Source organism: Abramis brama, assembly GCF_963993115.1.
Source record: "Abramis brama genome assembly, chromosome: 24".
NCBI classification, from domain to species: Eukaryota; Metazoa; Chordata; class Actinopteri; order Cypriniformes; family Leuciscidae; genus Abramis; species Abramis brama.
Window position 1 is genome coordinate 16,500,738 of NC_139986.1, and position 13,248 is coordinate 16,513,985.

At 40.1% G+C, this 13,248-nt stretch overlaps 1 protein-coding gene across 1 annotated transcript in view; it reads left to right on the forward strand.

The window, feature by feature from the left end:
- The window catches only part of prex2 (phosphatidylinositol-3,4,5-trisphosphate-dependent Rac exchange factor 2), a 136,788-nt gene that overhangs the window by 78,689 nt on the left and 44,851 nt on the right, over positions 1-13,248 (forward strand). Inside the window, exons 23-26 of the mRNA XM_084102368.1 lie at positions 2,596-2,757; positions 4,654-4,873; positions 4,967-5,174; positions 12,598-12,777. Coding sequence (XP_083958494.1) covers positions 2,596-2,757; positions 4,654-4,873; positions 4,967-5,174; positions 12,598-12,777 — 770 coding nt within the window. The remainder of the gene's footprint in view (positions 1-2,595; positions 2,758-4,653; positions 4,874-4,966; positions 5,175-12,597; positions 12,778-13,248) is intronic.

Below are 13,248 nucleotides of genomic sequence, written 5' to 3' on the forward strand. Positions count from 1 at the left end.
CTTATTACAAACATCTGCTTGAGTAGGTCTGCACTTCCTCTGGGAAAACTTTCTTCAGATGAATTTTAATATTTCAGTGCTGTTCGGCAGATTACATGCAATTGTTATGGTCTCAGCGTGCTCTTAAATTTCTTGTCTCCTCCACAGTCTCGCAGGCAGAGTCTTCTCTCTTATGAGAAAATACTTCTACAACTGTGTGGTGTGTGTAAATGTTCACTCTAATTGGTGCTGTACTTTGGTTTTATTTTTTATTGCTCTATATACTATTACACTTTGTTGCATAGACAGTGGTAGAAGTGGTAATTGAGTATCGAGGGTTATTATATTATAATATATTAAATTATTAAAATTATATTATTAAAATTATATATATATATATATATATATTTAATTTAATGAATATAATAATTTATAATATAATATAATTATATTTTCTCCATAAAAATGTTAATTCATAATTAAACCAATTAAATGACATACAGTGAGGAAAATAAGTATTTGAACACCCTGCTATTTTGCAAGTTCTCCCACTTAGAAATCATGGAGGGGTCTGAAATTGTCATCGTGGGTGCATGTCCACTGTGAGAGACATAATCTAAAAAAAAAATCCAGAAATCACAATGTATGATTTTTTAACTATTTATTTGTATGATACAGCTGCAAATAAGTATTGGAACACCTGAGAAAATCAATGTTAATATTTGGTACAGTAGCCTTTGTTTGCAATTACAGAGGTCAAACGTTTCCTGTAGTTTTTCACCAGGTTTGCACACACTGCAGGAGGGATTTTGGCCCACTCCTCCACACAGATCTTCTCTAGATCAGTCAGGTTTCTGGGCTGTCGCTGAGAAACACGGAGTTTGAGCTCCCTCCAAAGATTCTCTATTGGGTTTAGGTCTGGAGATTGGCTAGGCCACGCCAGAACCTTGATATGCTTCTTACAGAGCCACTCCTTGGTTATCCTGGCTGTGTGCTTCGGGTCATTGTCATGTTGGAAGACCCAGCCTCGACCCATCTTCAATGCTCTAACTGAGGGAAGGAGGTTGTTCCCCAAAATCTCGCAATACATGGCCCCGGTCATCCTCTCCTTAATACAGTGCAGTCGCCCTGTCCCATGTGCAGAAAAACACCCCCAAAGCATGATGCTACCACCCCCATGCTTCACAGTAGGGATGGTGTTCTTGGGATGGTACTCATCATTCTTCTTCCTCCAAACACGTTTAGTGGAATTATGACCAAAAAGTTCTATTTTGGTCTCATCTGACCACATGACTTTCTCCCATGACTCCTCTGGATCATCCAAATGGTCATTGGCAAACTTAAGACGGGCCTTGACATGTGCTGGTTTAAGCAGGGGAACCTTCCGTGCCATGCATGATTTCAAACCATGACGTCTTAGTGTATTACCAACAGTAACCTTGGAAATGGTGGTCCCAGCTCTTTTCAGGTCATTGACCAGCTCCTCCCGTGTAGTTCTGGGCTGATTTCTCACCTTTCTTAGGATCATTGAGACCCCACGAGGTGAGATCTTGCATGGAGCCCCAGTCCGAGGGAGACTGACAGTCATGTTTAGCTTCTTCCATTCTCTAATGATTGCTCCAACAGTGGACCTTTTTTTCACCAAGCTGCTTGGCAATTTCCCCGTAGCCCTTTCCAGCCTTGTGGAGGTGTACAATTTTGTCTCTAGTGTCTTTGGACAGCTCTTTGGTCTTGGCCATGTTAGTAGTTGGATTCTTACTGATTGTATGGGGTGGACAGGTGTCTTTATGCAGCTAACGACCTCAAACAGGTGCATCTAATTTAGGATAATAAATGGAGTGGAGGTGGACATTTTAAAGGCAGACTAACAGGTCTTTGAGGGTCAGAATTCTAGCTGATAGACAGGTGTTCAAATACTTATTTGCAGCTGTATCATACAAATAAATAGTTAAAAAATCATATATTGTGATTTCTGGATTTTTTTTTTAGATTATGTCTCTCACCGTGGACATGCACCTACGATGACAATTTCAGACCCCTCCATGATTTCCAAGTGGGAGAACTTGCAAAATAGCAGAGTGTTCAAATACTTATTTTCCTCACTGTACATTCAGAAATTATAATATAATATAATCAAATCGATTAATCATAAAAGTTTGTATATAGTTTGTATATGTATTAGATGTGATTAATCGATTGATTGTGAATAAAATCACATCTGATTTTTCAATGATAAATGACAAAAAATATTTAGAAAATAAATAAATATACGCAAAAGCTGTTTCCTTCTCATTGAAAATGAACTGGGAACTCATAGTTACTGTGTACCGTGTTAAATGGTCTTAACCTTTAAAAAACGCTCCTATAATGTGACACAGGACATCTACTCTTGTTTTAGTGTAAAGATTTTACAGTTAGATGTAGCATGTCCCTGCAATAATTACAAGGGAACAACTCAATTCTGTGTATCTGTTTTGGAAAATGCGTGCAGTGTTTCTTACTCTCTTGACCTACAGCAGATTTGCTCACTTCATCTTCATTACTTACAAATGAATGGTGGAAAGCACATCTGTTTTATGACCAAAGCTCTATGTCTTTCTTTGTGTGGTTTGTCAGATTTTAGAGGCCTTGGCCAGGAACGATGAGCAGTTAGTGCAGACCTGCAGTCGACTGAGCTCCAGCACGGAGCTCATCCCAGAGGACCTGCAGACCAGATTCAGTGCAATGTGCGGCGAGAGACTGGAGCATATCAATCGAAGAATCACCAATTACAGGAAGGTCAGCACCAATTGTTTGAAATCAGACTGGATCTAACTCTGTGCACGAAAACTTATTTTGAATGTCTTGATACGTTTCTTTGATTGGCGGCCTTTAAAAGGCTGCAGCTAAGAAAACTTCGCTTGACTTGTAGCACTTCTATTTAGGTTACAGAACAGGAAACCGTCCCACCCTGTCCTTTTTAACACCAGCTGGCCTTGATTGATGAAATATGCGAGTCCACCAGTACCAAGGGAAACGGGATTGTGCAAAATGTCATTTTTAATTTCCATCAGCTGCTTTTATTTGGAGCAAGAAAAGGAAAATATGTCTGCAAGCATCTGCCCGTTTCCCTAGTTTTTCCCTGTGATCTGATTCAACATCCCACTCAGCACTGGATTAATTAGCCGTTGCTTCACCGGCTATAAATAGCTCTGAACATCCCGTCCCGTTGCATAATTTCCCTTCTGCTGCGTTCTCAGTAGGGCCCTGTGAGAGGTCTGGCAGGGTCCGAACCCCGGACACGGAAGCTCCCTGTTTGTCAAAGTTATTCAGGAATGTGGGAAGTCAGGTCTGAAGGGAGGCTATGTGTCCAGTGCAGCTGTAACCCATCCAGTGTAGTCCGTGAGTACAGCCATACAATTGTTATGTCATTGTTGGAAAAAGGCGAGGTTCAAAACCCTGCTCAAGGGGAACGTTGAGGTCTTGTCAGATGATTTAATTACATGCTCCTGTGCCTGAAACCGTAACTTTAAATGCAAGTTTAATGGATGTAATTTCAGGTGCAGTGTGGAACCATTAACAAGCAATTTTGCTTTGTAAATAAATTACCCCTGATTGATAGATTTTCTACAAGTAGGGCATTATGTTAGCCTAGAAACCTAGACGCACCCTAGCGACAGCAAATTTTATTTTGCAGCCAGGGTCGTCTAGCAACTCTCCGTTGGCTTGTGAGCTGGAAAAACCAAACTCTAGTCAGGCCAATCACATTGTGTAAAGAGTCGGTGGGCGGGCTTAACATAATGACGGCAGAGTTGTGACGGTTCCGGTGAATTCCCTGCTGCTTGAAAACAAAGAAGAGCTGCCGCTGCTGGCGAACAGTGGTCTTTCGAATTGGCTTTGGCCACGACTCTGGAAGACTTGGAGTTAAGCTTTTCTTTGAGAAAAGAACAAAGAACTGCACTAAAGTCATTCTTAAAAAAGGAAGATATGTTCGGAGTTTTGCCGCCCGGATACGGCAAAAGTTTAATCTATCAACTAGCTCCGCTGGTGGGAAAACGCTCTGGTTGGTTGTAGCACTATCCTATTGAGTGCAGAGGGAATTTGAAAGACAACCGTTTATTCCGCTCCTCGGATTGAGCCCTGCCAATGGTGTGTTCCCAGACCCAACATCTTGATGTGGGTCTGGCTTGTCAGGGTAGCATTATGTGTGGCCGATGTCGATTGACGTCATTCTGTGTTTTATTACTTATGATTTTAAATTATTTTTTCTAGTTGTTAATGATTACAGAACCAGCCTGTTGACTTAAACCACCTTAGACTGGTTTAAGTTTTTTCTCCCAGCACAGTTTAATATACTATCTGCCGAACAGGAACATCCATTGCCAGGATGAGTAGGTGATTGGTGGGCTGGTGTATTTATAGTCTGTTTTGTATAGCTTGAGCATTTGTACACTTTATAGATCTGAAGATTAAACTGGACCAGGGCATGATGGGAAAGTGCTGAGCCATACTGTACTTTGCAATTTAGCATACCAGACTCAATCCAGTGATATCCTGTGGCTAGCCCTTATTGAAGCCTGACTGGTTGGACTTTTTTTTTTTTTGTACTGCAGTACTGGTTTAGATGATTTAGATAAAAACCAATAAGCTTTTTTTCATAAACTGTATCTTACACTAATCCGTCTCTGCTCTCAGTTTTCACGGGTTTTGAAGAACCGGGCCTGGCCCACATTCAAGCAGGCGAAGTCTAAGGTTTCCCCTCTACACAGCAGTGACTTCTGCCCCACCAACTGTCACATCAACGTAATGGAGGTGTCTTATCCCAAGACCACTACTTCCCTTGGAAGTGCCTTCGGAGTCCAGCTGGACAACAGGAAAAATACTCTGGAGAAAGGAGGCCGCAATTCAGAGCAGGGTGAGTGAAAATATATCCCTAAATTGAATGTACAACTAGAGATTGCTAGGGAGCAATGAGTTCATGTCTATTCGATTTGGTTTGTGCTTTCAGGTAAGCTGAACCCCATGGTTTACGTCCAGCATAGTATCACCAGCATGGCTGCTCCATCTGGACACAGTCTGAGCAGAGCTGAAGGTCACGGTCTGCGATTTCTGCTACGAGAAGATGACCTGCTCATTCTGGACGCCTACCACAAGCTTCTGACCAAACTCACCACTGTCGTCAAAGAGATGGAGTGCTACGCCGCCCAGATTCATGAGTATGGCATTTTTATTTGGTAATATCTGTTTTCTGTCCACATCAGCATTTTCCAAAAGTTTCTCATCCACACTGAAACGTTGGAAAACGTTAAATTCACCTCACAGCGCATGCGTAAACCCTCACAAAAGCTCACTGAGATGATACAGACAGAACAAGACATAGTCAAGTTATCACGCAATTCTTCTGGCAGGATCATTTTATTTAGCAAAATCTCTCACCATTCACTGATGCGTCCAGGTCGCACTCTCATGTTTTGCCGCAGGACAGCAAATGCAAGTTAATTTTCTGTCATCTTTGCAGGACTGCAAGGTAACATATTTTAGCAACTGTATGAAAGTGAATAGCACATAACAAGCACAATACCGATATAATCATGAATATCTATGGGTTCAATATGCGTCACATGACTAAACTTACGTCATCGTTTTATTTATAAGATTTTAGCAAGATTTATTTAGTTAGATTCAAAATCAAATGACGTCAGAAATTACGCATATTGTTCCCTGATGTGACAGTTCTTATGACTGATAGAGTCTCTATGGGATGTTACTATACCAGCAACAATTTAATCTTTGTGCATTTCACATGACCCAACATCTGGAGTTTGCATTATGTTTTTTTTCTCTAACAAATATGTGCTATGTGTGTAAGTGTTGGACACACTTAAGCAGAAACTTCCTGTCTGAGCTGAGCTGTTGATGGTTTCATTTTCTGTAAGCACATTAACACCTTGAAGGAAATGGGACACTCTGAGGTCGGCCATATTTCAAAATGGAAATCTGCAAAAATAAAAAAATGCCACGAAGCACTGTACTCAGGCTGTACACTGTAAATGTCACTCTTGCCGAGTAATTTGCAAAGTGGCTAACAAGACTGCGTTACGGAACTCCTCTTTCTCTGTCCCTCCTTCCTTTCCAATTCTTGTCACACCACCTATAGTATAAATAAAAAAAACATCCATTATTATCACTATCAGCCTTTGAGTTTTCATCATTTGGTTGAAATCACATGGTCATATCCTCTGTGGACATGATGGCAATTTCAGCTAGTCTTGATCTATGGTGGGGGACGGCACCTTTCTCTGCTGCTGCCATATGCTTGTCAGTGCCGATTGTTGGCTGAAGGTCTGTGAGTGTGCTTATTGGCAAGGCAGTCCTTGATCTGGTGGGGAGATAATGACCTTCCTCACAGCCCTGGGCAAGAGAGAGTGCTGTAATGACTGCCTGGAGGTGGTTGTCAGACAGCCATCCCTATCATGCAGGAATAATGGGGCAAATAGCAACCGAGTAGCTCATTGGAGCCACTTCTGACTCTACTGTTGATTAAGAAGTGCATTGATCTCTACAGTCAGAGGGGATGAAGAAAACGCTAAGAAAGGCAAATCATGAAGAGGTCAGAAGTGGATGGTTTCAGACAGTGCCTGGTGTTTGTTGGTACTGTATAACCATCTCAAAGGGTCAGTTGACCCAAAAATGAAAATTATGTAATCTTTTTACCAACTTTATGTCGTTCCAAACCTCTGTGACTTAATATGACTTTATCTTTTGTGAAACACAAAAGAAGAAATTTGCTAAAATGTCTCTGGTCTTTTGTTTAGAAAATAAAAGTTAATGGGGTTCAAGCGATGTCTTTTGGACCTCAATGACTTTCATTATATGGACAAATCAGTTGGAACATTCTTAAGAATATCCACAGAAGAAGTAAATAATGACAATTTTCATTTGATGAAATGGATGAACTGAGGTAGGACCTACTAGGGGGCCTCAGCAAAGTTCCAAGGGGGTCTCAAAATGATTTAAGGCCCATTCATACTAAGGATAATAACTATAGCAATAACCATATTAGCATCCACACCAGCGGACTATATCGTTCTGTTTATTCTAAGTGTGCATTGCAATTGTATGCTCATTATAACAGTCTGCTGCTTTAAATGCTTGAGTGATTCTAACAATTCTAATGGACTCTGCTGTTTTTTATATTTAGAATGATTTTTCATTATAGCTATTTTCCTTGGTGTGAATGGGTCTTTAAAATTTAAAAGTAAAGATCAAGATATTTCTTATTTAAACTCACCCCCTTAAAAATTGTTTGTCTTTTTGAAAAAGAAACTGGATTCCCACACTCTATAATGTGATGTAATTAAAAAGATTTCTGTACCTGGAAATGTGATTTCTGTAGTTGGAAAGGTCATAATGAATAAAATCTTAAAACATCATAGGCATGTTTATAATGAATATATATTTTACTAGTTACAAGCTCTAAAATAATTTATTCAAATGACAAAACATTTTATCCTTGTCCATTCAATCACAAATGTCTGGAAGAGTCATGTGAATTCATTGGTTAAAAAGAATGGGGAGCTTACAAAAAAATAAGCTTCAAAAAATCCTGAAATCATAATCTTTTTAATCAGAATTATTTTAGTCACTTTTTTTTATTTACAGACACTAGGATTTCCCATTAAAATAAGTTTTGAAAAACAAAACTAGGGCTAGTGGGTCTTTGAATATAATTGTGGACAGTGGCTTGAGAACCACTGACTTAAAGTCACTCTAAAAGCCAACATAAATTCAAAATGTATACTATTTGCTTTCTTAATAGTGTCATATGTGCTATGTGTTTGTCCCTGGACTTTTATGTTACTTCCTGCCCTGAGTGCCACGTTGTATTCCTTTGTAGTTTTTTCCCTTAATTGTCTCCTGGTCCCGCTCATTACAGAACAACTGAAATCACATGGATGTAGCAGGGGTTCAACGCATCCTTCTCCCCCAGTGCCAGCGTTCCCTCAAGGACCATATTCGTGAATTTGCTTACCACACCCCATTCCATCATTTGATTTCCTTTTTTTGCTTAATGAACCACTAAAAACACAACTCTTCAGTAGTGGTCCTCGAGGGTCACTTTCTGAATTTTTGGACTATGCTCTTCTGTTGAATGGATCCCCCTTCATTGTAGTGGAGGTGGACGAGGAGCCCACTCTGATCGCTCAAGGTCCCACTAAACATTTTTTGTTGGGGGGGTGGTTGGGTGGTGTTGTGGCTCCTCAGGCTCCTCAAGCTCCTCATCCTCTGGCAGCCATGGCCAGTACCATCACGCCTACTTGGATCCGTCTTGGGGCTACAGCTCCTCCCAAGGTAGCGGCGACCACTACAGCTCCTCCTGAGGTGGCAGCATCTGCTACAGCTCCTCCCAAGGCGGCAACATCTGCTACAGCTCCTCCCAAGGCAGCAACGTCTGCTACATCTCCTACCATGGTGGCAGCGTCCGCTACAGCTCCTCTCAAGGCTACAACGTCCGCTACAGCTTGTCCCAAGGCGGTGATGTCCGCTACAGTTCCTCCCTAGGCGGCGACGTCCGCTACAGCTCCTCCCAAGGCAGCAACGTCCGCTACATCTCCTCCCAAGGCAGCAACGTCCGCTACAGCTCCTCCCAAGGCAGCAACGTCCGCTACATCTCCTCCCATGGTGGCAGCGTCCGCTACAGCTCCTCCCAAGGTGGCAACGTCCGCTACATCTCCTCCCATGGTGGCAGTGTCCACTACAGCTCCTCCTGAGGTGGTAGCATCTGCTACAGCTCCTCCCAAGGCAGCAACATCTGCTACATCTCCTCCCAAGGCGGCGACGTCTGCTACAGCACTTCCCATGGCGGCAACGTCGACTACAGCTCCTCCCAAGGCGGCGCCGCCCACTACAGCTCCTCCCGAGATTCTCCCCCTGATGGCTCTGTTATGGTCACAGAGGCCATCTCTGAACTCACTGTGTCCCTTGATGGCTCTATTATAGCCAAGGAGGCTGATTAACTCTCCTTGCTGGAGGCTGTTTCTGAACCCTCTATGCCCTTGTAAAGGCAGCAGAGGCCAACTATTAACTTTTTGTCTGCCCTGTCACGGCCATGGAGGCTGGCCCCGAACCTTGTGTACTCCGTGGCCCTGCTCTGCCCTGGTCCCCTGACTCCCCGTTGCATTCTGCTCTGCTGTGGTGCCCAGCTCAACCATGGTGGTCTCCACCTCCATCGGCTCCACTGTGGTGGTCTCCAGCTTCGCCGTGGTGGTCTCTGTCGTGGGGGGCTCTGTCATATGAGCTCTTTGTTTGTCCCTGGACTTTTATGTTACTTCCTGTCCTGAGTGCCATGTTTTAGTCCTATGTAAATTTTTCCCTTGATTGTCTTCCCAGGTGTGTCTTGTTTACTTGTTATCTTGTTAAGCTTGTTTACCTCTGTGTATATATAGTCCTTGTGTTTCTCTCGTTGCTTTGTCAGTTGTTGAATGTAATGGTTGTTTTTTTCCTTGCCGTTTTGTTCCTTTGTTGCAAATGTTTTTGGTTATTTTTATTATTTCCATTAAATAACCCTGCATTTAGAGCCACGTTTCTGCCTGTTTTCTCCTGCTCCCACCCATTACAAATAGATGTTCCTAGCGTTATTAAAAATCATGAATCAGTTAACGTTCTTCCAAATGGTTTGCAAATGGGTTTTACTGCTGACTTTAAGTCTTTAAGCTTTTTTTTAGACAGCTTCACTTTTTATCTGAAGAATCAAAGGACATTTTAGCCATATAATATATATGCATATACCATAAATCCCATATCACAATCTGTTTTGCTCTAGCTTTGGCTCTATTTCTATACTGTTCTTCTAGTGCAATGCAGATGTTTCTGATCTATCTTGTCAGATGTTTCAGATAGTGATCTCTTTAGTGTTTAAATTTGACCAGAAGTCACATTCTGATTATAGTTGAAAGTGCTGAATCAGCTGCATGACATTAGTTGAACGTAAAGAGCCTCATGTGTCACATGAAAGCACTCATGTATAAAGGACCGTAGGCAGAGAGACTCGTAGACCCGAACCAAGATCTCCCCCGCAGAGTCTCATCATTATTCCCCTCCTCAATTTCTTCACACTTTGATGCTCCGTGCCCCTCGAGGCCCCATGCTGCGCTCACTTCCTTATTAAGCTCCAGCACAAAAATGGCAGTGGGTGCTTTTTTTTTATTTCATGTCGATAGAATGGTACTCGATGGTGGCGACCAGTCTGCTTTACCAAGAGGGAACATTGTTGGGGCTGGGAGTCGATTCCAAAAATAATCGATTCCTTTATTCCGAGGTGTTGGGAATTCAGAATTGATTCCAAAGGTTGGAATCGATTTCATCAAATGGAACAGACTCCTCTTTAATAGAGCTTTTCAGTTCAATAGAGCTTTTCATTAATTCATCCATTCTGTAAAATATGTGTAAAAATATGTGAAAAATAACGTGTTTTTATTTATTTTTTTACATTCAAGCATAAAAAACTAGACCCCAAAAACAAAATCAGGACTTTGTAAACTGGCATAATATGGCCTCTTAAAAATAAAGAATCGAAAACAAAAGTGAAGAATCGATTCTTGGAATCAACTCTGTCGATTCTACAAACAGGAATCGGAATTGTTTCAGTTTCTGACAAATTCGGAATCAAACAGCCTCAAACTGCATAGTTGGAGAAGTAGGGCAGCTTGAGAGGCCTTCAGGCTTTCTCACGAGTGAGGCATCACTGGAAAGTTTCCTGCGTTTCTCACTCAGAGAATTGGTTTGGGTTGGAAATGATTTCGTTGAGGTTTTGTTTATTGTTAGGATTAGAATTAGAGTTACGGATTGCGCTCATAAGGGAACATATTCCACGAAAGTATGTTTATGTGCCCCTCTCATTAAAAGAACCCTGAGGGGGTTGTCTGAAACTCAAACAACGCTTGACATGTTAGTATGTTCATGTGTGGAGAGACTGGGCCTCAAAACCAAATTGAAAATATAACTTAAATGTCCCCATGTGTGAGAAGCATCAAGTTTGCCAGCATCGTCTAAATTTTCTTCGCCATTCTCCTGGAGGGGAACTTAGAGGAGTTATGACTGTTGACACAGCTGTATATGTGTGTTTTGATGTTATTCATATTTGGAGGACCTCTAACTTCCTCGAGTTGTTGTCCGGAAGCCAAGCACAAACAGGTTGTGATTTTGTTTGGCTCTGGTCATCCTCACACGTTCAACTGTCTGACATGCTGTGCCCGATCCTCCCAAAACATGTTTGGAATATAACTTAAAACCACTTCCATTTGAGAGACCCTGGGATACACAGCACAATAAATGTGAATAAAAGTTAAAAATGCAATAGAAAAATACACAATACAAAGGAAATGAACTACAACGCAACAGAGAAACCGTCAAAATAAGCCACAACACAAACTAAAACAAGCTGCAAACAATATAAATGAATCCACAAACAACAGGAATAAGACAATAAATGAGACAAAGAATAAATGAAAGGTGTAGTATAATATTGAAAGATAGTGGTTGAAATGGGTGTTGTCCAAATTTAAAATATTGGAGAGAGTTGTTTTTCGGCCAACTGGCAACCCGGTTTATCAAAATACTATTGGGTAAATTGGCAGTGGGTGGAATCACACAGTCCAAAACAAAAACAGATATTCCGACACGGAACGCATATTTCAGAGAAGAATAACTGACTGAAGCATTGTTTTTCGGAGAAACAAGTATGCGAACTTAGCACGTTTCCTAACTGCAAACGCATTATGGTATTATTATGCTTTATTCAGTAAAAAAATAAATAAATACATACAGCACCTTTAACAGAAAATAAAAAAAAATGTAAGAACACTGCATTTTTACAGAATAAGATACAACAAAGTTTATATATTGTCTTATAAAATATGTTATGCAAAAAGATTTGTTCATTTGATAGAAGACTCCTGTTATAATAAACATTTGTTCATCTCTGTTGCAATATTTATCACACACAGTGTCTTTAGCAGATCTAGTCAATAAAAAATAATTACTTTTTCCATTTTACCAAGTTGTTGTGTGGTTAATGTAATATCCATTTCTGTGATCAGCAGCTTGAATGCAGCATTTTATTTTATTTTATTTTATTTTATTTTATTTTATTTTATTTTATTTTATTTTATTTTATTTTACACAATAAATGCAAGCAGTTAAAAACATAATTGAAATAAGATCAAATGATCAAATAAGATCAAATTTTTTTTTTTTTTTTTTTATTTTATTTCATTTTATTTCTTTTTTTTTTTTTTTTTTTTTTTTTTACTTTTTACTTTTTTTTCCATTTCAATTCAGCAGGACAAGTCCATCAAAATGTATTTATTTATTTCATCTAATTATTATTATTATTATTATTTTCCATAATTTCATTTGATCTTATTTCAATTATGTATTTAACTGCTTGCATTTATTGTGTTGTCCACCTCTGGTTCACTGAAACAGAGTCATGAAGTGATGTATCTTTCCCTCGGTTTATGTGAGTCGTGAACATGTTTCTGGAGCTGTAGATTCTGACTATTTTATTGCACATAGATTGCAGTGTGATTAATGTGTGATTTATCTATCTGGTTCTCTCTCTCTCTGTATTTCCCACAGTTTGCTCTCCTCTATCACACATCCCACCGGGTCTGAAGGGAAGCCTACCGAGAGCTACATTTCAGCCGAGAGTGAGAGTGAAAAAAGTGAACGCAACGGGAAGAAAGTGTGTTTTAATGTGACTGGAGACGAGCAGGAGGACTCGGGTCACGACACTATCAGCAACAGGGACTCCTACAGGTGTGGTGTCTTACAATATACTGAATAGAATATTACATTTATAAATTGCTTTATGTATTGTGATTAATTTATGTAAGCAATGAGGTATGAGAGGCAGCGCTGTATTGTGAATACAGTCATAACTGAAGGAACTTTTGTTAGGCACAACTTTCAAAAGGTTGGGGTCAGCAATTTCTAAAGAAATTAATACTGTATATAGCAAGGATGCAACAGCTTTATCAAAAGTGACTGTAAAGATTTTTCATTGTTACAAAAGGTTTCCACAAAGTTTTCAACATTTGTAATAATGTTTTCAAGAAATGTTTCCAAATCAGCATATTAGAATGATTTCTGAAGGATCATGTGACAATGAAGACTGGAGTAATGATGCTGAAAGTTCAGCTTTGACATCACAGGAATAAATTCCATTTGAAAAAATATTAAAATAGAAAAAAAATATTTTAATTTGTAAAAATATTGCACAATATTACT